Genomic DNA, 26295 nt, shown 5'->3' with positions numbered 1-26295 from the left:
GCAAAACTGGTGAACTGATACTGTTCAAATAAAACATCTGCAAATCTTGCTGCAATTTCCAAATAGTATTTCTATTACTTAAATAATTATTTTTGTTATTTCTTTTAATACAAACACATTACTGCCTATGACGACTTTATCGTATTACTTACATATCAAAATCAAGTAATAATTACAAAACTCGCCGTAAACTATCACCTCTGTGGGTGTTTGGGATATAACCGGCACGAATATTTTCTCAACACTGCAGTATGTGAAAAAGTAGGTCAATAGTCAGAGAATATAGGGTGGGTGCGGCACGCCGCACCCACCCAAAAAGATAAGCACTAAGCAGAATTAATTATCACTCATACTTAATGAACCAAACGCGTGTCAATATTAGCATAATTGAATAATGGCCAAGTCAAACGACCAATTGTCAAAGTCATTTGCGAAGGGTCGATATATCGGAGCGTGTTAGTGAATTATGCCCGTATCCGTTATTTTGTTATAATTGAAACACGTTATACAAAGAGGCTCTAAAAATATATATGTCAATCATTTCCATTGTGGATTTCATAGGTAACGGTGTATATAATTATACTGTATATCTGATTTTAGGGTTTAATTTAGTATCAAGTCAAAACGCAATAAATGAAATAAATAAGATGAAATAAAATTTGGACTTCTTTTTTTTAATTTTTTACTGGAAAGAGAAGAAAACCAATATTCTGATTCATTTGGCACGCCACGCTCACATTCAAGCAGGCCATCAAGCTTGAGAACATCCAGAAAAGAGCTCTGAGAATTATCCTTGGGTCCAATTATTAGAGAATAAAGGTATTGTTTTTAGCCGCTGGAGTGCATCTATCGTCTCATATAACACGGGCGACATCATTATTTTAAGTAAAACAACGAGGCGGAGCCGAGTTGTTTTACGCCAAAAATAATGATGTCGCGTGTTATATGAGACGACAGATGCACGACAGCGGCTAAAAACAATACCTTTATTCTCATTCTTAAACACTTCAATTCAAATTCAATTCAATTCAAATATCATAAGTATTACAAATTTCAATCAAATTAAATTCTACATTTTACAAGGAATTACCTAAGGCTTAAAATCGATGCGCCTCCGATTGGTTCAAATAGAGAGTACGCGTATCGCGTCGATGCACACGCGCTGACCCGTGTGATATCGTGTCATACCACACGGGTAAGAACCAATAAGATTGCAGAAATGTTCTCAAGTGTTTAAGAATGTGTCATACGACACTGCTCTTGTTGTGTGTAATCTTGATAAGGTATCTGCATTGCCTTAATTTCGCTCATTTATTGTCCAAATCTGATAGGACCATCAAGTTGCTTCCTCCCAGCAGAGGTCAGGCTCATGGTTATTCCGAAGAGCCATTTTTCCCGAATGTTCGTTACTCCAAAGGGTCATTACTCCGAATTTAAACCAAGGTTCGTTACTCCGAAGGGACATTACTCCAAATTTCGGAGTAATGACCCTTTAGAGTAACGAACCTTTGGAGTATTGACCCTTCGGAATAACGAACCTTGTTGTAAATTCGGAGTAATGACCCTTTAGAGTAACGAACCTTTGTAGTAATGGCCCTTTCAGAATTAAGAACCTTCGGGATAAAGAACATTCGAAATAACGATCCTTCGGAATAACGAAGCGTAACCGCCCCCTGGTTGAGCAGTTGGCTACACCATTGCTACACTGGTCGTGAAGGTAGCCGATGCTTTTAAATTCATGCCAATCGGTAGCTATAATAATGATGTATTTGCTTACATAAACTACATGGCTACATAAGTTTATCTTATGTAACTCATTGACCCATCTAGGTTATGTCATACCTTTGGCTATAAGTCATATTGGTCATGATTTTACTTTATTTTATTTATTTCCAGAATGTTCTGGTTGGTGGTTGTATTGCTAGCCTTAACTGGACTGTCGTACCAAATATTTCTCTCTACTATGAAGTTCATCGAGCGACCAACAAATACCAAATTTTCCTTTATGGAGGAGGACGAGTTGGATTTTCCCTCGGTAACCTTTTGTAACACAAATATGTTCAGGTACTGTTTATTTAGTTTTAAGTAACTGCCGCCGCTCTTCAAACATACCTTCATACAATTGACTCATTTTATGTACTGATCTAGAATGAGTTGACATCAATAAACTACGCTGTAGTGTGTCTCGTGTCAAGTTGAGAGTAGCATATTCGAATCAGTGCGTTAAGGATCCCAGCAAACACGAAAACGTTTTCAAAACGTTTTAAATAAGTTATATTTTGGCTTTTGGTTTAGGTAAAAACGTTTTAATAACATTAAAATGTCGGGTTATATAAAGGTCATGAAAACGTTTTAAAACGTTTTATATGAAAACACACTACAACAATATTTTTACAATGTTTTCAAAATGCTATTGTAAACTATTTTTGCAAACATTTTTTGCCAAATATTTTGTCAACACTTAAATAACATTATGTTAATATATTTGCACTCAGCAAACACAGAAATGTTCTTAAAATGTTTTATTCATAACGTTTTAATAACATTTAAATGTCGGGTTATATAAAGGTCATGAAAACGTTTTTAAAACGTTATTGCAAATATTTTGGGCAAACATTTGTCGCAAAATATTTTTTCAACCCCAAAATAACATTCTGTTTAGAATGTTTTATACCAAGTTTTCAAAAATGGTTTTGGAATGTTATTAAAACGTTTTTATACCCTTTATATAACCCGACATTTAAACGTTTTATGTAAAACATTTTGTGTCTGTTAGGCAGTAGATTATCAACAAATGTTTTTTAATGTTATGAAAAGGTTTTATACCCTTAATATACCCTTTATATAACCCGACATTTAAACATTTTCTGACAACCTTTTTTAACCTTTTGCGAATGATGTCGAAAACGTTTTGTGTTTGCTGGGATACGATACATGATTTACCGACAAGTGACTCTTTTCGGAATGCGATCATGAATTTTAAAGAAAAAAAAGTTTCCACAGGCTTCGTTGGGACTCGAACCAGCGATTCTAAACTTCCTTCGATTACGCGTCTAGCGCTTTACCTCGGCCACCGTGGCAGTTGAGCGGATGAGTGTAATGATAAAAGATAAATCTCATAATGCTCTTTAGCCTTTTGTTTACTAAAAAAAGACGCGTTTTGTAAAGATAGATTAGCCGTTTTATGCATAAATAGCACGAACGTTTGGGAAAGGTTTCAAACAAATAATAAAGACACTGATGTGATGATGAAATTGCGTAAGTCGGGAATTATCTGCGTCGCAATGTTTTGTTTAGGTTTTAGGAACTTGACCTTAAAATTTACGACTTCATGACATTATCATTCGAAATCAACAAAAGATATTTGTCCTCATTCTTTCTCTAGAATGTTTTGTACATGTATGTGAAATAGCTTCAACAATGGTTCGCTGCATAATGGTAAAAATAGCCTTGACCTAAAAAAAAAGGGCGAGAGGTACCATATTTACGGATTCAGGCTAAATTTAAAATTGATATAAAACGTTTGTTTTTTGATCGATTACAAAAATTAATTTTTGTCGTATAAATAAATTGTATCTGGCGTGAATTACACTACAGTTTTTATTCCTAGGGCTCTTTGACTTCTTCAAATAATATTTTTAATGATAGAGTGAATCCCCTGGCCCTATACAATTACGCACAAAAGATCGAGTCCCCTTAAGGCGGTTGCGGTTGCGTCGTCACCGTAAGGCCCGACCGTAATGAAAAATCACATACGCACGTGTATACGCCCCGCGGGGTTTAGCACCTTCAGGCATATTGATATTTTCGGGTTTTTACACACCATTTATTACAATCACATGAATTACAATGGTGATGATAAACTGTACGATAATGTGAATATTAAAAGGGCATTTCGTGATCCACAGCATCATCACCTAACTTTTCTCAAAAAAAGTTGAGATTTTTACATCACTGGAAACCTCAGGCTATATAAAGTTTATGTACAAAACATTTCTTGCAGATTGATTCGTTTAGCAAAGATATCGGAAAATTTGAATTTGAAATTACAACAGTGGCCTATGGAGCAGTGTAATACACGTAATCATGCATAACTCGCAAACGCAAAATCGGTATCAACTGAAATTTTGGGAATAAACTTTTTTCGTGGATATCTACTGAAAATGTCATAAAAAGAGGATGCTAGGTTCACGAAATACTCCTTTAAGCTACATCCATAATACATCCTCAAATTTAGAGCTTTTAGCGAACCGTAAGACTAGTAGATATAGACCGAGTCCGAAACATAAAAAGGGCTCGCTAGTACAAAAGTTAGGATGGCGGTTCGGGTTAGGGTGAGGTTTAGCGTTACCATGGTTAGGGTAAGGGTAAAGGTTAGGGTACTATATAGCAAAGGTTTCGTACTAGCAAACCTTAGGACTAGCGGATGTAGATCAAAGTAAAGGCTCATTGCCAAGCTTCGTAAACGTTATACACTGTAATATTGAATTCTTGGTTTTGAACAGGATCGATAAATTGTTAATCAAATACGGCGGTTGGACAGAACTTATTTATATTGCTTTATCCGAAATTCGGAGGCTTTTCCCTCAACTTGGAATAACAGACAGGAACATCGATGGTGATATTCCAGAATACTACGCAGGGAATGTATCACTTTATGAGTTTATTCTGACAAACGGACATGAAAGGGAGGATAGCATTAAGTTGTGAGTACTAGTGGCTTGCTGTTTGGTATCTTTTTTGCTGGGAGGGAAATTGTTAACACATTGTCTATGAAACATCCGGGCCACGGATATATAAAAACTGTCTTTTGTGCTTATATTATATTTAATTATAATATTAGTTATTGTGAAAAACTTGATTTATACTCATTCTAGACTGAATCCTTCGTATTTTGTCGACATCAACTGCGTATGTTATGTGTTATGCTTATGACCCCTTTTGCAGAAAAGTACGCAAGTACGACGGCGATTTTGCATTCGCTTTTCTGAAAAGCGGTCGATTATACATGTTATAAATTTAGCTTCAGAAATGATCAACGATTGTGTGTTATCAAGTGGGTTTGCAAGCGACCTGAAAGGAATGGTACGGTTCCGAGTGTTTCTTCAGGTTGCAGATCATCATTCATAATAGCATCATAATCAGATTTTGATATTTGTGACGTGTCATGTCAAAAGGAGACACTTTTGGGCAGGATCGTAAACATGGTAAATGGAGAAATAGCCAAAAATCTGCCCGGGGTGATTTTTCACAATTTTGGTTTGTTGCGAATTTGTGATGTTATTAATGTTTAAAATATTGTCTGATAGTTTCAGTCCGGAATATAACTGGCATCTTGTATTTTTTGAGACATTTTTTAAGGTAATACCTACTCTCAACATTGTCAATAATATTTTTAAAGGCCGATATTAATACCATAACTTACGAACTCAATATCTTCGCTTAGGAATGTCTGATTTCATTGGGGAAAACGGCGTTGTGGAGCAAGATATGTAAAAAACCTCAATATTGATAACCTGCCCAAAAGTGTCTCCTTTTGACATGATACGTCACATGTTATTACCTTCTATTAAAGGTGTCGGTTCAATGGAAAAATATGTGGTCCAGCTAATTTTACTACAACGGTGACGAATTATGGCGTGTGTTATACATTTAATTCCATTTCATCTCAACAATCACTTTCAGTGCAAACACCAGGTTTGTTCCAATCAAATTAAGTAACTACTCAATTTTATAAGCCACCGTTGTTCGTTACTTGTACAATACACCGAAACGTACATTTTATATTGTGTATTCCCAAATGCCTCACTATATCGCTTAGCAAAAGAGTTGCGCATCCACCCAGATTGTTTCGCACAATTATTCAAGTATAGCCATTGTAGGGAAATAAATTGTCCTACTTTCATTTCAAGAACCATAATCTAATTCAAGTAGTGTTAAAAAATAATCAACTTGTCTGCCCATGGACCAAACAAAAGTGTTTAAATAATGTGCTTATCGGTGTATTTTTTTAAATTATAATTATACTCGTGTCACTCGTTTGAGTTATAATGAAATGACGCCTACTATGTATTTTATTATATTCTTTATTTGAATCTACCTAGGCGAGGCCCGAGGATTAAGTGTTCTCCTTAATGCAGAACAAAGTTTACACGTGGCGGCACCTCGAGAAAATGCGGGCTTTAAGATGCTAGTCCATCCCAAAGATGAATTTCCAAATTTACAGGATTTTGGTTTAGAATTGGAGCTTGGCACACATTCTGCGGTACGCATAGCAACCAGAAAGGTATACATGTTTTGTTTTGCGTTTCCTTTAATTAAAAATAATAAACTATATAGACGAATCCATTTTCACACATTCCTACACCTCAATGGCAGCCATAGCCGGGTCACCCCTTAGGTCTATTCCACCTAAAATGTGAAATGATGTGGCCTTGGCGGGGATATTAAACTGCATTCCATCACCCGTGTTACACATAGACAAAGGAATGATGAAAGTTTACAACACAATTCAACATCGATTTTTAAGCGGATTTAATCCACCCAATTGGGCAGTAACAACACCAGTTTGATGCAGACGGGTCCAGTAATGGCCGACTGTATTCTGACCATCACTTGGCTCGTTGGAGTCGTCTATAGGTTGATTGTGGTCAATGTTATGCAACCTCCTTTTGAATTTATAAACAGTTCTCTCAACAAAAAGACTTTTGTTTGATTATATTTCGTCACCACATCCAAATCAGAATGTGACTGTAGAGTCTACTATGAAGCGGTAACGCTGGCCACTCATATTCGTGTCAGTTCACCATTTCTCTTGTCTCCGTATTTGTACCATGATTACATTACATACGCAATGCTCTAAGGCATCGTAATGCTATTAACCCTAACACCCAAAAATATCCCCCCCAAAAAAATACCACGATGAAAACCACTGGGCAAGTCGAAAACCCATCAGTTCGTTTTGTGACATTATGAAACGCCTACTTTATTATCGTTCTGGAGTATTTCGACACTTGTATACCTCTGACACTACTGACCACGCTATTAAAATACCCTCGATGTTTCCCACAGCTTGAGATGTTACCCTCCCCACATGGAACCTGTGTAAAAGATGAAGAACAGCAACTGGAGTATCTGGGCAATTATACGAAGTCTAAATGCTTAATAGAATGTGAAACAGACTTCATAGTCGACAACTGTGGGTGTAGGACGTATTACATGCCAGGTAAGTATATCAGCACTCTGACCTTTTAACATAAATTTGGAGGGGGTGTAATATATACTTTTGGGGATCGTAAAAATATGACGACAACAATTTTGATATAATGTGCTCTCTTTATTTCAGGAAGTGCACCCTTTTGTGATCCTCGAAATCTGATAGAGTGTTTCCACGTCAAGAGTGGTAAGACAATATTAGTCTTTGGTATTCAAAAAATAAAAGGACTTAAAATTAAAAGATCAAGTAAAAAACTCCACAATTACACACGTGTTTCAATATTTCATGTTATAGATTAAAATGACAGACACGCCACATTTTCTATCTCTAGATGAATTCAACGGAATCAAGAACACTGTTTGTCATCATTGCGAGAATTCTTGTAAGCAGACCGTATATCCGACGACAGTATCGCAGTCTACTTTCCCTTCGTATAGTGTAGCAACAGCCTTGTCTTTACTCGAGGGCCATACATATCAGGACGAGGCTTTTGGTGAAAAACTAACGTAAGTCAAATTACATTTTATTGATACCAATTCATGATACCAATTAGATAATATCTTTCCTCCACATCGCATATTCATTTTGTATCTCTTGATTTTACAGCGGCGTTGCTACCCAGGCCTTCTGGGCCGAATCGTGGAGCTACACGCACGGTGGATTTCGGCTCTTGTTAGGCAACGCAACTAACAAGAATGGTGAAAGATTCCAAGAATCATATCCGGAGTCGTTCGATTTTATAATTGACAACATCAGCGTAACATTATTTTCCATGCAATATGATATATTCTATGCTTTGGCTGAATACACATTCTTGGAGGTGAGCTCTTACTTCGACGCATCATTCGCTTCCAAAACGTACATAGAAATATCGTCGTATATGGCATCGGTATATGGCGGGCCGCTGAAGCAACGCTTTGCAGATGGTATTAAGCACGAATATCATTCCAAAACGCAAAATGTTTCCTTTGCACAATTTGTTGATATTGTACTTGAAGAATACAACATGGAAGACGTATTTTATATTGCCATACAAGAAGTGTATCAAAATATGCACGAGATATTACTTCCAACTGGAAGACGTATATATGAAAGTATAGATCTCAAAAGTTTGACCACACAATATCTGAGGTAAGTCGTATAATGTATTGTTGTCTTACAAAGTTTTAATGGTAAGATACCAAACGAAAGCAAATTTCCATAATTACAAAACATATATTCATTCCTGTTATCTTGTTCATTAATAGGGAAAACATGGTCCATGTTGATATATTCTTTGGAGATCTGAAAGTGGAAGAGATCAAAGAGCAAGTGGACTACGAATTTTTCCAATTTATTTGTAAGTACGAGATCACTAAGTTTCCAAGTACGTCGCTATTTATTTGATTCACCGGTGTGGCCCGTAAACATGGAAAAGGCACAAGCCTCAGAAAAATGCAAAAGCAAGGATGGAAACTAATAACAAGTATGCTTACCTGCACTGCGTCAATAAACAAAGAAATAGACTAAAAAAATAAAGAGATATATAGAAGGGAACGAAATCCATTTCCACAATCCAATACAAATCGGAATTTTGTAGAGAGATGCGATTTGAAGTTCTTCGGAATATGTCAAAAAATCGAAGAAGCCCTTTAAACGTCAATAGTTTGGTTAAGAATTTGACACACGCAATATTCACGTGTAGCTTAACCGGAAGTGCGGCAAATATTACATCGACAACCCACAAGCTTTGTCTTGTTCACGTAGAGATTTATCGCTTCTTTTGGCCAGAGATTTTTTTATTCCAACACTGATGATATTGTTTGTGCCGTCAACGTACTGGTTTTCCAAGCATAATGTTAGGGTTGGAGTTTAGGGTTATGATTAGGGTCAGGATTATTTGATTACGCTAACGCTTAGTATTAGTATGAGTGGTCAGAATTAGGAAATTGGTATTCAGAGAAGTAGTAGGGTTAGTCGTTAGGAATTGTTAAGGTATGGTTTTATTTTTTTCTGTTTTCAGGTGACTGGGGAGGTGCTCTTGGACTCTTTTTCGGTGCCAGTCTTCTCTCGTTTATTGAGACGATGGATTTCTGCTGTTGTAGGCGATTTTACCCAAAGGAAACTATCCAAAAGTAATGATACGAGGCACGTTACCGACAAAGCTCCGCCTTCAGAACGAGGCACGATGGCTAACGGTTGGGGCGTTCACCTCATGAGGTGCAAAATGGGGGAGTCAATATGGGGTAGTCATACCGGTGTCGTCGGCAGCCAAATGGTGTGACATAGCGACCAAGTCTCGCTACTAAAGTGCTAATCTCACTACTAAAGTGCTAATATCAAGCACTATACAACATACCTCGAAGTGCTAAAGGCCCATACTCACTAAATGGTTACAAACTGTGTCCCGGTGTTTAACCGTATTGGGCTATTCCATTTGAAATCCACACGCCCCCTGTGGAAGATTTTGGAATTCCAACCAAAATCATCAGATTTTTAAGAACTTAAGATCCAACTTGGACCTTACTAATAACTTACAATAATGGGTGGCAGTTTTAAATGAAAATAAAAATAAAAATAAATTGGCGCATCTTCGTTGAAATGTCATATACTACTCTATGACTCAAAGTATCCCTGAAACGCGTGTCCCAGACAAAAAATATAACTATCCAGCTCTGAATTAACCTCATTAATATACGCAGCAAGTGCGATCCAATCAAAATAGTTTGGTTGCCTATAACTAACAATGAACTCCTGAGACCGAGACGCGCTACAATGATTTCTTCGCGCGAGTGCGTGTATTCGCTAAGCGTTATGGCAACGCACACGCCCACGCGATGCCTATGGGGGTCCCGCGTATGATGACCGATGATTGGTAGCTCTTGTTGTCGGCACTAATGTTAAATTCGCCTGGTCGATTTGTTTTTGTAGGGTAAGTAATAACAATAATTAAAACTGATTATATTAACTGTTGCAATTTGGTAGTTCAAAGCATCTTGCGAATGGTAGTGAGCTTTGGGAAATATGGCATTAAACATTCCATAGCGAGCGTGTAGAAGAATTCAAATATCACATAATATATACTTTTATAGGTCCTTTTATATTTGCACACCAATATGCAATTAATCGCATACGAATAAAAATTTACACTTATAGAAGCAGTATAAGATGATAAATTTGATAAAGAAAAGAAAATCTAAGTTAAAAATAGCTAAAGAATATATGTCTGATAGCTGTTGGTCTAGAATTTAAAATCATGTAATGTTTTCTTAAACACATTAATAAATTATCACAACAAACAACCGTGTTCAAGATGTAACAAATACTAGTACAAATACTATGCTTGAGACTCAATTATCATAAACGTTTATATATATTATATCTGTGTCAAAGAGTTCTAGTACGGGTTACTGTGTACTGTCAAGGAAAAAATCGCAGGCGGATTGCCAAACACGCAATATGGTAGCACAATTGGGCGACAATTGTTTTTGGAGAATATGTAAACAACATTACATAACTATATAATTATACTGTTCACCACATCGGCCCAAATCGATGCAAATACCCTCAAAACTTGTATGGTTTAAATGGTAGTAACATCAGGAGGACACTTTCCACCATCCAGGTAGTCGGGATTACCAAATTTGCAATATGGTAACGCATTTGGGTGACAACAATATGTCGTGTTGAGAATGATGCCATTGTTTTAATTTTTTAGGTTTTTTTTATCCAAATGGCTACATTTCAGCACATCACATCAAAGCTCCCATTAAGCGCTCCATTCCTTTTAAAATGGATTTTTTTAATTCTTTATTAAAGCCATACTGTTTTAAGCACGCGCACATCAAATTAGGCGCTCCATTCCTTTTAAAAGGGATTTTTTTATTCTTTATTTAAAAGTTTTAAGCACGCGCACCCTGTACTCCGGTGGATATGGAGTGATATACGAGGGTCATTCAATAAGTTCTACCTATTCTCTTATAAATTTGGTTCTGTAAAAGGTAGCTTCTTCAACTCTAAGATAACTATACATTGGAATGTTACCTACATAAGAAGGCAAGTGTATATTGATATTTTTTCCAGACTTTTGTAGGTAACCTCAGAACCAAAATACGATTTGGTGCATCGTAAATGGTAAAAGAAAATGTAAAACATTCACATGAAATATGTGTGTATCTCTCTTGCAAAATTAGCTCCATATTAAATAATATGATTTGCTAACAAATTATAACTGAAACAACATCAAGTGTGTATTAATCATACAGCAAGATGGCCAGTTAAAAACAAATTAAATGCATTTTAACTTCAAAAAGATATGCCAACTCTTATGTCTGATGGTCTATCAGATCCTGAGAAATTGATTTGCATGGCATGCTTGGGGAGGCAGAACCTTTTAAATGACCCTCGTACAATACATGTTTTGGTTAGAGTCATGCGCGCATTCACCATTTGAAGTAACGTTCTACACCAATTGATAACCAACAAAACGTAGAGTTAAGACGTCATTCTTTGTAGTCGCCACTAAAAGAAAAGGTCAACAAAACTCGCGATAACTTGTTATATAAAATGTATTCAAACTCACAATATAACGATTCTTGTAAAAGAATTACGTGTACCAAAAATATGGGATTCAAAACACGTATTAATCCACACCTGGACACAAATTCAGCGCTGAATTTTCCGCCGTCATACGCTTCAAATTCCACGCTGACTAGCACATGGAGCCAAACTGAGTCAACGGACGAAACAACATGCTCATCATGTTTGATACATTACACGCAAGAAACCAGTTTTTCAGGTTTGAAATTTGTTGGACAGAAAGGCAGTTTCGTCAGAAGGTAAGAATTTTCAAAATGTGTAATATATGCCAAATGTCTTATTAATGTTGAGCGTGGTCGACAGTTGTACAGTGTAAATGACATAAAATGACAAACGAATTAGACTAAAGAATTACTTCAATACAGGAGATTCTAGTTGGTATGGGGTGTCATTTCCCCCCGATAGGCAAGATTTTTCTCCTGAGGGCCCAAACAGAGGCGTAGCAAGAGCCCAGGAGCCCATGGACAAGGAGCAGAACGGGGCCCTTTTCACCTTCATTATCATTTTGAAAAATATGGGATTCAAAACACGTATTGATCCACACCTGGACACAAATTCAGCGCTGAATTTTCCGCCGTCATACGCTTCAAATTCCACGCTGACTAGCATATGGAGCCAAACTGAGTCAACGGACGAAACAACATGCTCATCATGTTTGATACATTACACGCAAGAAACCAGTTTTTCAGGTTTGAAATTTGTTGGACAGAAAGGCAGTTTCGTCAGAAGGTAAGCTTTTGCACAATGTGTAATATATGCTAAATGTCTTATTTAATGTTGAGCGTGGTCGACAGTTGTACAGTGTAACTGACATAAAATAACACACGAATTAGACTAAAGAATTGCTCTTCTCAGAGAGACTTCAATACAAGAGATTATACTGGTTGGTATGGGGTGTCATTTCTCCCAGATAGGCACGATTTTTCTCCTAAGGGGAATTATGCACAAACAGAGGCGTAGCAAGAGCCCGGGGCCCATGGACAAGGAGCAGAACGGGACCCTTTTCACCTATATTATCATTTTGAAAAATCGATGAGGTCCTTAATAAACGAAAGTCCTTTCGTTAGGAGGCTGAACCCCTCTCCTCATCCCTCTAATGCAAGTGTGAAATATCGAAAGTTCTAGTATTTCTAGAGCCATCGTTATGGGGGATGGTGTTGTGTGACAATGCTAAGATATTGATCACGTTTAGTCTACTATGGAAGGCTTTTGCACCCTATATACTGTGATCAGCTCGTAACTTGGATCTTTTTCCCTACTTCCCATCATGCACTATTCTAGGGGGTACTTCCATCGCATTCCGAATTTCAAGTGTCGCAAAACACACCGTTTCCCCGGGCATTATATTTTGGAATACCTGGAATAGTGCATGATAGAAAGAAGGGAAAAATGTCTATAGATTGTAATGTTCCGTGTCTGTGCCCTCTAAGCATACTTGAATTCAGGTGACGCCGGTGCAGCGTTTAGACCTTATCATACCCCGAAGTTTCTTTTGTGTATGCTCGCGCTATTTGCGCTATTTTTTAGTTCGCTCACGCAAACCTGACTTAATGTCGACCCCCATATGCAACGATTTTAAAGTAAAAAATAATTTAATTGTCTATCTATTTGGCTGAATTAATTTTGTAATCCATGTAAACTATTTTATACTTTGATCGGCTCATAATCGGCGGGCCTTATAACATTAACTTAATATCAAAATATTTTCTTGTGACATCTCGCCAGAAGTATCAGTCATCAGTAATTCATTTCTGTGTCTACTTTCTTTAACACACAAAACAAAGAGCAGACAGGTTCAACTAATAACACTCTTAACGTGGGTCTACTTTTCAGAGTAGCGGTAAAAGCCTAACATGTTCTGCCTATTACGAGCTGATCAAACTATAAATGTTTGCATGTTTGCTTAGGTCTATAATCTTTGGTCCAAATCTATGGTTATGAATTTTGAAACTTGTAATGACTGTAACAAATTGGAAGAGGAAGTCATTCCATATTTTTATTATCGTAACTAAATTTAGTACTGGAGGTGTAAACCCCCAGCTAGGTAAATATTTCAATTAAATCCCTGTATACACAGTTGTTAAGCTAGAGACTGACGTTTTCCTTCTAAATGGTGAGTACTAGAAGTACTAGTGATATATTTCTGAATAGGGGTTTTAAAATATCTTGATTTTCATTTCTGTTCCCTGACAGGTGACTGGGGAGGTGCTCTTGGACTCTTTTTCGGTGCCAGTCTTCAATCTTTCATCGAGATAATGGATTTCTTTTGTCGGCGATTGTGCGAAAAGAAAAATATCAAAACCCCAATGGGACCATAATTAGATCTATGACCATTGACCCGCCAGTGTAAATATCAATAGGGTTTGTCAATATACAGCCTGTCTCAAAAAAAATTGTGCAAGTGAAAAGCGCCCTCTCTGGCAGTTAGAAAATACCGTTGTAACATAATGTTTACATCAACTTCAAGGTCGTAGTCTCAGCTCTCAAAAGCCGTTTGTTCTGTTCAATTTGCATGTTTTAATCTCGAGATATGTTTAGTTGAAGACGAAAGGGTAAAATCACAATTGTGCCACTTTTACTAGGAAAGAGGGCTTTAAATGTAACAGGGTAGCATCAAGTTTATCAAGAGTTCCTTCGTGAATTCAAAACAGTGCATCAATTACACAATACAACATTTTTTTTACTGTTTTTACTGTTTTATCATGATGCAGGAATGATGATTCTCCTTTTCCACTTAAAAGAGATTAAAAGATAAATAAATATTTCACATTCTGCTGTAAAAATTAAATACATGTGCATGTCAATGATCTTATCAGTCACTTAAGACATGTTAAAAGACAAGCAAATATTGCGGACTTAAACATGTTATAGGTTAATGAACGCGTATTACTTGTTGGGAGAGATATTAGTTGAGTCGTTCTCAACTTTAATTTCCCCTCTTTTACAAAATTATTCACTTTTATAGTATTTTTAAAGCTTTTTCTGATATAAAATGTATGTATTAATGCCAAAATTGGTGGCGCTATTTAGTTACTGGAAATTACCCTTTCAAGATTTTAATACAAATAATTCCTTTTATTGTTTGATAAAATATGTTTATAAAATGTCCTTGTTGCTTGTTTCAATGGCGGTATTAATCACATTACCCCTACAAATAAAGAAATGTGATTTAGGATAAATAGCGCCAATTATAGTTTGCATTTAGTTAATATTGAAGCCAATTCTATATACATCAACTAGAGCTGTTTGATCTATTCTAATTATTGCATGAATCTAATGCCCAATGATGTACTAAAACACCACGTGAAAGACTATTCAGCGTTCACCGATCGAGTGATGGCTAAGCACATCGCGTGCGTGTGTATCATTGAATCAGTGACGTATAAACTGTGTTTATATCGCTATTCGTCTTACGTCTTGACGTATAAACTGTGTGTATATCGCTTTATCCGTCTCATGTCTTGTTTACAATTAATTTCAACAAATAACATGAATAACGTCTTAAATCAATTCTAAATATTACAGGTATTGGCTGTTTGTTTTGATTTTGACATTTTTGTCTTTGTTTAGGATATACAGGGGTAAATATAACTGGTACCTTAATTCTTTTGCTTACTGTATGCCTACATTGGCTCAGTTCAAATCGTTCATTTTGCATAACAATAGTTTTCTGACGGATTGTTTTAACTTCTATTGTTTAGGTTTGAGACTTGCTATTCACGGTAGAAATAGTGATGTAACATGATTAATTACGATAGCAATGTGTCTACGTTATTCGCAGTAGTATTTGAGTGTATTGGCCTGCAATGGACGTTACGTCACATAACAAAGAACAGAGATATTTTAATATCTCTGTTCTTAATCTTTATTAATCTATGTTAAAAACAAAGATTAATAAAGATTAACAAAAATTATCAAAGTACAGTGATAAAAATTTCAATCGTAATTCTACAGAAACTTCACATAATACTGATTCCATGTATGTTTCGCTCGCACCCGTTTGATCAGTGATTGGACACATAATAAATGTGCTGAGCGGAGAATTTAAACAGGTTTGTGTTACTATTAATTAATCCAGTTATATCACTATAGAGAGGGTCGAATAGTAAGCGAGTTGTTTGGTGGTAAGATAAGAGTGAGATACAAACAGTCTGGGGCCATCATGAGCGTTTTCCATTAAACAGTGTACTTCGGTTATATTTACAAATGCGCTTTTATAAATACGCACGTGACCACCTCCGCGCTGTCATAACAGCTAGTATACAGTTACAAGTCTCGAAGTGACCTTCTACAGCGGTGGGTCTTTCTGTGCATTTGGATGCAAAGGCGGAAGAACATGAGACTACTGTGCAGCAAAATTGTCTATTTTGTTCAAATTTGATTATATTGTAAACGTTTCCGTCGTTGAATATTTTTTCCTATCCTTTTCTGTATAGTGGTCAATACATGAGGTCACGCGTGCTGGTTTTGGTATGTCGTGCCCATGAGTCACGTGCGTATGTGTAAAAGCGCATTTATAAATATAACCGAAGTACACTGTTAAATCATTAACGTACGCGTCCGTGGCACTCTTGGGTATGCTTTAGGCTTACCGGTGGTGGAAAACTTTGATTCGAAATGTATCATATTATGTGTAGCCAATTACTTTGAGCAATGTACAAACAAATTGAATTGAAAATATCTTTACAATCCCCTACCTAATTGCCATTTTGGCCACTCTTGTCATTAGAATTCATTATTTTCACATATGACAAACCTTCAAATTTATGAAAGTAAATTAAATTAAACTTCAACACTACTTGTTTATTTTCGCTTACCGGGAGCGCTTTCGAGGAACTTCCTCGTCGTCAGCCGATGTTGATGGCTCTGATATATTTCTTGGAAACGGCTAGAGACCAACCTGATCATGTGACATCACACTGGATGACGTCACAGAAGTCGGAAAAGTCCTGCCCCTGGTGCCGCTGGGTTTGATCAGGTTGTCCCACACAGGATCCAATTCTAATCATGTGTCTCGGTTAAGTGAAGGTCCTTGTTTCTTGATTTGGATAGCTTCCAGGACCCTCCTGGGAAAGTCTTTTGTTTCTTTCTCCAGTACTTTCACGTTGTCCCAGTCTATTTGGTGCGTGTTCTTACTTACTTTTACATGTTCTTGTACGGCTGGTTTGGAGCCAGCTGCTTTTGACTTGTGTTCCGCAAGCCGTTTTTCAAGCTTCCTACTGGTCTCCCGATGTATGTGGCGTGACAATCAGAACATGCAATTTTATAGACTGCTCCTGACTGTTTCAACTTATCGACCTTATCCTTCGGTGCAACCAAGGTCTGTCGTAGTGTCTGATGAGGTTTAAATGCAGTTGGAACACCTGCTGTATTGAACGCTCTACGTAGTCGTTCCGAGGTGCCTTCAATGTAGTGCAAGGTGACCGTAAAGGCCCTACTCGTAGACTCCGACACAGTTTCCTGCGGATTGGATTTATCTTTCTTGGCACTAGCACGTCTCTATATCCACAACTACGGAGCGCCGACTTGATGTGCGAAACCTCCTCTTCTTTATCAGATGGATCCGTCACTATTTCGCTTCTATGGATCAGCGTTCTAACCACACTCAATTTGTGTTCTAGTGGGTGATGGGACTCAAAACTCAAATATTGGTCAGTGTGAGTTGGTTTTCTGAAGATTTTAATCTTCACACTGCCATCGCTAACCCGCACAATAAGAGTATCGAGGAAAGGAAGTTGCCCGTATTCCTCTTCCTCCCTAGTGAATTTGATGTTATTGTCCTGCGTATTGATGTGACTTGTGAATTCTTCCACGTGTGCGGTCTTTAACACACAGAATGTATCATCGACGTATCGAAGGAACAACCGCGGAGGGTGAGGAGCTGATGACAGAGCTTTCCTTTCGAAGAATTTTATGTACGCGTTAGCCACCAGGGGGCTACAGGGACTTCCCATCGCGCATCCATCTTTTTGCTGGGAGAACTTCCCTCTAAATACAAAGTAGGTGGTGTTGAGACAAAATTCAAGTAATTTAATGACACCGTCCACATCAAGCTTTTCGGCTGTCCCTTTTTTCCAGCTGTTATCTTCAAATTTATGTTCGTTGCTAAGGATTTCAGCCAGACAAGTAATTTCAACCTGTATCTATCGACTAGTATTTTGTCCCAGATATTAAAATTCAAAGCTTAAATAATGACTAAATGGTAACCCAGATTCGGCCCTTCAACGAAAAATTAATTAAACACCTTCGTAATGATACCGCGTGACGAGTCAACATGAACGTTGTACTAAACGCGTGTGACCTTTGTTGCCACCGTTCAACTCCGTTTAGTGCAATGCTCGCACAGTATTAAACACCGGCTCACTGGCTTTTTGAATTATTGACCAAATAAGGCCAAAATTCATAAATGTAACCAATTTCTTGGATGAAGCATAACCTCTGTCCTAGACCACCTATTGAAGTCAAATAAAATGTATGGAAATGTTTGATTATCCCTCTTTACGGTACAGTTTTAAAATAATATCCAATAAATTTTGCCAAATTTCTAGCATAATTTGCCATCCAAGTATTAGGATTGTTCGGAACATCACACTCTGTATTTCTCCCGTTTTACATCTTCATCACTCTGTTTTATACTAAAGTTTACTATAGTGTTTTCATCATATTTTCACAATATGTATTTTTTATACTTGATATGTGACGGGACACAACGATTCAGCCGTAAACTCGGCCCGGTCAATTTTGTTTTATTTCGTGTTTAGAACATATAGGGTGCACAACTTATAAGTTCCCCCTACATATTTTTTAAAATAAATCGAAAACTATTTGACATAATGCAAACCTGTAAAATGATATGGGTAGCCTTATTTGTTTTACACATGTGGACCAAATTTTAGCGTCACACGTCATTGCGTTCAGTCACAATGGTTCATTATGTAAAAAAAGGAGACCGTTTTAAACAGTGTTAAAAGTTGCATCTGAGTCCATAGGACTCAATTCTCAAACAATACAGTAGGCCAGGGATATTCATGTGTTTGTAAAAGAAAACGTAATCTTTGGTATTCTTCTTCTTCTTAAAAAGCAAAGCAGATGTTTATAATGATAAATGTCTGAGATGGAAGGGATATGTACTGCAGTGAGAATAGACCACATTGCCAGTAGTTCATCACATGTGAAAAGTCACATTTTAATAATGCCGCGTTTGCCAGAATTTCTTCGCGGTAGAGCAATAGGTTTGCTGGATAAAAATGTACCGGTGAAAGAAATTGCTCGTCGTATGGGCCAGCAAAATCTCCTGACATGAACCCCATTGAGCATCTTTGAGCACCTTATCAATGAAAACACAACACTGCAAGAGCTAACCCGAGCAATCCAACATGTATGGAACAACATGGACCAGCAACGGGTCCGGAATTTAATAAACAGCATGCGGCGACGTTGCAATGCACTTGTCAACAGTGCAGGAGGACACATCCCCTACTAAACATCTAGACTTTAAGTTTTATTTCCATTACAAACACATGGACAGGCCTAACATACTGTGTTTTTTGACAATTGACTCCTATGGACTAAGGTGCAACTTTTAAAACTCCCTCTTTTTTACATAATGAACCATTGTGGCCAAACGCAATGATGTGTGACACTACAAATTGGCCCAGATTTGTAAAACAAATAAGGTTACTCATAACTTTTACAATTTTACATTTCGTTAAATAATTTTCGATTTATTTCAAAAAGCATTAGGGGGAACTTATAAGTTGTGCACTGTATATATATCATTAAAATAGTATATCATTTGACTTCAAACGATATCCAGAAGCGGGGTTATGGTTTGTTGAACTCTGCTCTTTCAACAAAATGGTAGCTTTTTTCGGTTCTACGTGTGTCTCTTTTTCCACATTGCTGGTAATAAAGTCATTATTGGCGGTCTTTTCAAATCATCTCCAAGTCAACGAGGTTCAGGAATGTCCTCTCATTGTTAATTGTTGGTTATACATACCTAGACAAATAGAATGCAATTGTAACCCACCACTTGAACAGGATTTAGCCAAAGCAAACAAAGACTAGAGTTATTTAATGATTCTATTATGCAGAAGATTATTATTCTCTTCAGCAATAGGATTATTGATTGGTTTAAACGCTATCAAATGAGAAACATGATTTTGAGAAACATGAGAAACATGAGAAACATGTCGCGCCCAATTGAGACGCCTATGAATACGACCTTCACGTACATTTTGCACTGTATCTCAGAATACAATTTGCCGAGTTTACGGCTCGTTCGTAGTGTCCACTCACATATTGATAAATGCTTCATATTATATTATCTTATAAGTCAAAAATATTTAAATAATGTAAATATTCTTATAGTATATGATAATAAAATAGCAATGCTGTAGTTAATTTTACCATTATTATTGTAACGGTAATACTATTATAAGAATTTATTGTTATTATCACTATAGCCATTGTCATTATTATTACTATTATTTATATTATGAACATTATAACCCACATTATTGTTATAGGTGAGAATACCATCCTATTGCTGTGGATGTGTATGTATTATATTCTCTTTTGAAAAAACAGTGGCTTTTTTCGACGGGAATAAACAAACTATGATGCAATTTTTTCAGTTTCGCCGTCGAGATTGATTAAAGGAGGAAATAGGAAAAGTGATCCCGCCCAGGAATTGAACCCAGTACCTCTGGTTTACACCTTAACCACTTGGCCACGGGAGCTTCATGATTAGGCAGACTGGGAATTCAACCTATAAGCGGTCACTTAACCCTACCTCCTTATCTTTTTGTAAGAAATATGCAATTTTGAGATATATGTCAATAAACTTGAATTGAAGTGAATTAAATTTAAATATTTACAGTGAATCGAGATTTGGTCATGCAAATTATAAACCTAAGCTCACCCACTTTTTTGGTGTGGTGTGGATTCTTATAAGTAGTTACGAAGTAATACGTATCATGTAATTAAATATGTTTTGGAAGATTGCAACCGTGTCTGATTCACTTTTGATAAAAGACCGAAGACTGGATTTTTCTGCCCAAATATTTAAGTATATATAGTCATAATTTATTATTGATTTTTATATTATGACGGCAACCATTAATATTATATATATAATGTTTTTTTGCTTAATATTCTCAGGAAGTGCACCCTTTTGTAATTCTCTAGTTCCATGCCAAGAGTGATGATGATTGATTTGTATCATAGTGATTTTCACACCTTATCGTATTTCAAACCACATGATAGGTGATGCCCTGGTTGTGAAATACGAGAGGCTATAACGTGTTTCAATATTGAAGTGAGTGTCAGATGCGATCAAATTGGTATTTCAAACCAAAAATATTGTTTATCTCTTTATACGTTCAATTATTAAAGAGACTCAAATGTGAAAAAGTATTTGTCATTTGAAATATGGAATAGAGTGCTTACTCTATAGCCAGAGCCTGAATTGTTCTCAGCCGCTGTAGCTTTACATTAAAATAAAAGAGGAATTAGGAATGGACTAAAGACATCTAATCTTATGCAGGGCGTGGCCTAAAAATATGGCCAAAGCTACGGAAATGGATTTATGGGCTCACGTCACATGTATATACAGCCTGTCTCAAAAAAAATTGTGCAAGTGAAAAGCGCCCTCTTTGGCAATTAGAAAATACCGTTGTGACATAATGCTTACATCTACGTCAAGGGCACAGTCTTAGCTCTCAAATACCGTTTGTTCTGTTCAATTTGCTTTTTTAAATCTCGAGATATGTTTAGTTAACAACGAAAGGGTAAAATCACAATTGTGCCACTTTTACTAGGGAATATGGCTGTTACATGTAAATCAATGATAGCTGATGTTGATGTGTCTAATGCACCCCCCCCATCGGGCTCGTGCATTAGATGCATCAACATCAGCGCGCGTGCATTATTTTGTCTAATTTCATTAATTTGTCAAATTTCATGAACTTGTCTAAGTTCATTAACCTAAAAGTGTGCAATATCTGTGTGTCTTCACTGACAAAGAAAACTGTCTTTACCATAATATAGAATCATTGACCTCAAGGTACGCCTACTTCGTGCAACTGTGTTTTCCATTGCCACTTATGGATGCGAGTCTTGGGCTATGACCAAGAATGATAGGAAAAGAGTAGATGCTTTTGAGATGTGGTGTTACAGGAGGCTTCTACGAGTGACATGGAAAGACAGCATCATCTCTCTCTTGTTGAAGTTACAGCCCTCTTCCATAGTAAATGTGGCACAATTGTGATTTTACCCTTTCGTTGTTAAGTAAGCATATCTCGAGATTAAAACAAGCAAATTGAACAGAACAAACGGTATTGGAGAGCTAAGACTGTGCCCTTGTCACATCGGTATTTTCCAATTGCCAAAGAGGGCGCTTTTCACTTGCACAATTTTTTTTGAGACAGGCTGTAGACAAGGCGAGGTAAGTACATGTGAGTGCAAGTGTGTGGCAAAGTGCGTGGCATTCAAGTAGGTTTTAGTCAAAGAGTAAAATAGTAGTAGGCATTAGTAATAGGCCTAGCTGGGTTTACCCCAGCTCAGCAAGGTCCTGTTCTGCTATCCGATTTCTTCTTCTTCTTCCTGGCAACACACTTCAAAATGCATTGATGCAAACAGAATTTGGACCAATTGTCATTAAGGGGCATTTCCGCAAATGCCCTCAAATGCTTTTTCTGCTAAAATGACACTTTTTCTTTTACGACTTTGACAACAATTTTTTTTTTTTTCAAATATCTTTAAAAAAACAAGAATCTATGCTAATTGAATGGACAGTAATGCGCATACAAACACAGACAATGAGCCACGCAGCATGGTTTTAGAGCTTTTGTAGACATTGAGCATTATAACCACAACAACAAAGAGTTGCCGTAATCAATTCGAGAAAGGACTATTGAAGATCTCAATGCATGTGTTCATGTCCCTGGTCAATGTAAATTGACAGTGCGACATAAAGCATTAATCTGCAGATCCGTATTGAGATGGTTAAGAAAGCTTATACCTAAACTTCTATGGATCAATCACCGACTCCCTGATCTTCAGATTTACACGGCGTGTCGAATTGATTTGTCTTGGCAAAGAGATGATAAAAAGCTCCGTTTTCCAACAATTCAATATCAAAGCTGGTATATCATAGCTGAATAATAAATAAGCACACCAGTCAATCGGTAATTTCAAATATTGAGGTTTAGTATTGGTTTGAGGTTTAGTCACGTGGTTTCCTATTATCCTTCCAAAGCTCTTGACTAACGTCATTATCGATATCTTTCTTGTATCCTTTGTTAGAAACTGAAAATTTGCGGCAAGGAGTTCCGATTTTCATTTCACTTCGTACATAATTGTGTGAAAAACATTATCGCTTGGTTTTATGTTACCTGATCTAAGTATGCAAAATAAATGTTTAAATTTCGCAGTGCAATATTCACGAGCAAAGAAATCTAGCATGTCAATCTACATTTAAAGGCGTGGTTTAGAAAATCCGATCAGCTTAAATACTTGCTCTTCAGATTACAATAGGGGTGACTCGAGTGACATAAACAACATGATATCCGATCCATATTTTCATTTAATATAAACACAAACAATCATGACAATTAGTCTGAATAAGCTATACCTAATGGTTCTCTCCACACTAAAGTTTATATTCGGACCAGGAACAAGTCCCCAGATATGTTTTTAGTTATAGGCCTTTAAAAGATGACATTCCCATTTTAAAAATATCAAATTTTGGAATTCTTAAGTTCATGGTTTTTGACCTTGGGACTGAGGGGCACACACCACTAAATAATCGTCCCATTGAAATACACGGGAAAATACAAGAAAGTAAGTTTGTTTTTCTACCCCATGTAACAACATTTTTAATATTTTGATCAAACCAATGTCTTAAATAAAGATTAAACTTTGATTTAAATTTAATTTTTTGGGACAAGTTAAGACAAACTTGAGAGATACGAACTCCTGAACAGCGCCATCCCGAATTTCAGCCGACACGCTCGCCTCCTTACCTGTTCCGGCCATGATATTGGTCCTGGGTATGACTTTAAACTGCATCCGGGGTAGAGCGGGGAGGCTGTGCATGGGGGTTAGTAAGTCCCAGCTAACGTCTACAAAAAGTGCACAATAACTAATAGTACCCACTCTACAACTGGCGGGATGGTCGGCGCCAAAAACCGAGCAAACCCCTTGATATTTAGGGATGGGATAGCGGTCAACGGCGGAAGGCGGATGAACTGCGAAAGCTGGCGCAACCAGTGAAAAGGGCAGTCCACAAAGACGAGGATCCTGGCCAGTTGCTGCGCCTGTGTCCATCCTCTGCACGTTGCGGCAACGTACCTGCAGTAACTGATGTCCACAGGAAGAGAGAGGGGTATCGGACGCGCACAACTCTGTTACTTCTAAGACATGTGCAGGTTTTTCTCTCAAGCCCTACGGCGAGGGACTAATGACGACGGAGGCAGGTGGAGGATACTACTGGGAGCCTCTAGCCATGAATCTCCACGTAGGCGACTCGGGTGTGATGGTCGCTTTGACGTCGACTTGGAATGACGACTCATCTTGTATCCTGCCCGAGTGACAAAGCAGCCCAGCCCACGGGACAGCACTGCTTTCCCCGGAAGGGGAGGGGATGATAAAAGGATTCCTAAAAAAAGCTCATTCCACTTGTAATCTGCTCGTTCACCGTGGCGAGCTGATTATCCAATTTAGCGGTAGAGCAAGAATTAGAATCAAACGTAAACAACGTAAAGGAAGAAGACAAATATCAATATTGCAGCATGGAATGTCCGGACCCTTCAGGACAACCCAAACAACCTTGAACGCAGAACAGCTGTAGTAGCAAAAGCACTGAAGCGTTATAACATTGATATAGCAGCGCTCTCTGAAACTCGTCTCCCAGACACTTCACAACTTGAAGAACATGGATGTGGCTATACATTCTTTTGGAGTGGCAAGCCAGCCAGTGAAGCCAGACAATCAGGAGTTGGGTTCGCCATACGGAACCAACATCTTAAACTCCTTGACAAGCTCCCACAGGGTATTAGTGACAGACTTGCTATCATGCGGCTGAAAGTGAATAGTGGCTTTGTTACCTTCATCAGCGCTTATGCCCCAACAATGGCATACTCAGACCAGGCCAAGGAAGAATTCTATGAGGAGCTGGACCATATCATTCAATCAGTACCACGTTCTGACAAGTTGTTTCTACTTGGTGACTTCAATGCTCGTGTTGGATCAGATCATGCAGCATGGCAGAAAGTCCTTGGTCATCATGGAGTTGGAAAGGAAAATTCAAATGGCACCCTTTTGCTGACCTTGTGTGCTGAGAAGCAGTTGGTCATTACCAACACACTGTACACCCAGAAAGACAGCTTCAAGACAACTTGGCGACATCCACGCTCTGGTCACTGGCACCAAATTGACTTCATCATCATTAGGCAGAGAGACTGGCATGATGTCAAACTTACTCGTGCAGCCAAAGCATCAACGTGTCACTCGGACCATGCCCTCCTGAAAAGCAAAGTGTCCATCCGCTTCGAACTGAGCCGACAGCATCAACGTATCCAACGAACCAAGAAATTAAATGTTACCAAGCTTGCAACCAGTGAGGCACAAGCCACTCTCAGGGACAACATTGCATCTGCCCTCGTAGACCTCGTAGACACCGAGTACAGTGATGCAGCTAGCCACTGGGAAGAGCTCCGCAAGAAAATTTATCAGGCATCAGCTGACTCCCTGGGTTATGTAAAGAAGAAGCATAAAGACTGGTTTGATGAAAATGATGTCTCGGTGAACGCTCTGCTTGATGAACTGCACTCTCTTCACATCGAGTATGCCAACAACAAAGACTCTCAGGCAAGGAAAGATCGCTACAACCATGTGAAGCAAAAGGCTCAAGCGAAGCTACGTGAGATGAAGGACAACTGGTGGCGTGACAGGACACAGGAATTACAGGAAGCTGCTGACACAAAGAATATCAAGAAATTCTTTAGCGAGCTCAAGGCGGTCTATGGACCTTCTTCTAGAGGAACCAGCCCACTACTTGACCTTGATGGACATACTGTGATCAAGGAACCGTCACTCATCACAGAGAGATGGGCTCAGCACTTCAACCAGCTGCTCAACCGCCAGTCAACAATCTCTGAGGAGGCAATTGCAGAAATACCACAAAGCCCAGTAATTGAAGAGCTCGACCAACCACCTACTGTTGAAGAAACAGTAAAGGCGATCAAACAGCTTTCTAGTGGCAAAGCTCCAGGCGAGGATGGCATTCCCCCAGAAGTTTACAAATATGGTGGAGATAAGCTTGTGTCTGAGCTAACGCGGCTCTTCAAAGAACTCTGGGCAGAAGGTGAGGTTCCACAGGATTTCAAGGATGCTCTGATAATACACCTCTACAAGAACAAAGGGGATAGACGCATTTGTGACAACCATCGTGGTATATCGCTGTTAAGCATTGCTGGTAAGATCTTCGCCAGAGTGAT

The 26295-nt window shown here is 37.9% G+C and overlaps 1 protein-coding gene across 1 annotated transcript; it reads left to right on the top strand.

Annotated features, from left to right (window-relative positions):
- The first annotated feature begins 1925 nt into the window (after positions 1–1925).
- On the top strand, positions 1926–9522 carry LOC140136545 (acid-sensing ion channel 2-like). The gene is made up of 10 exons (XM_072158247.1): positions 1926–2064; positions 4506–4706; positions 5576–5697; positions 6105–6286; positions 7072–7225; positions 7346–7402; positions 7548–7722; positions 7823–8347; positions 8464–8555; positions 9219–9522. Exons 1-10 carry the CDS (start codon positions 1964–1966, stop codon positions 9332–9334), a joined length of 1725 nt encoding a protein of 574 aa, XP_072014348.1. The 5' UTR covers positions 1926–1963; the 3' UTR covers positions 9335–9522.
- Positions 9523–26295: the final 16773 nt, after the last annotated feature.

This window comes from Amphiura filiformis, chromosome 16 (assembly GCF_039555335.1).
Source record: "Amphiura filiformis chromosome 16, Afil_fr2py, whole genome shotgun sequence".
NCBI lineage: Eukaryota > Metazoa > Echinodermata > Ophiuroidea > Amphilepidida > Amphiuridae > Amphiura > Amphiura filiformis.
This window is presented reverse-complemented; position numbering and strand designations above follow the sequence as displayed.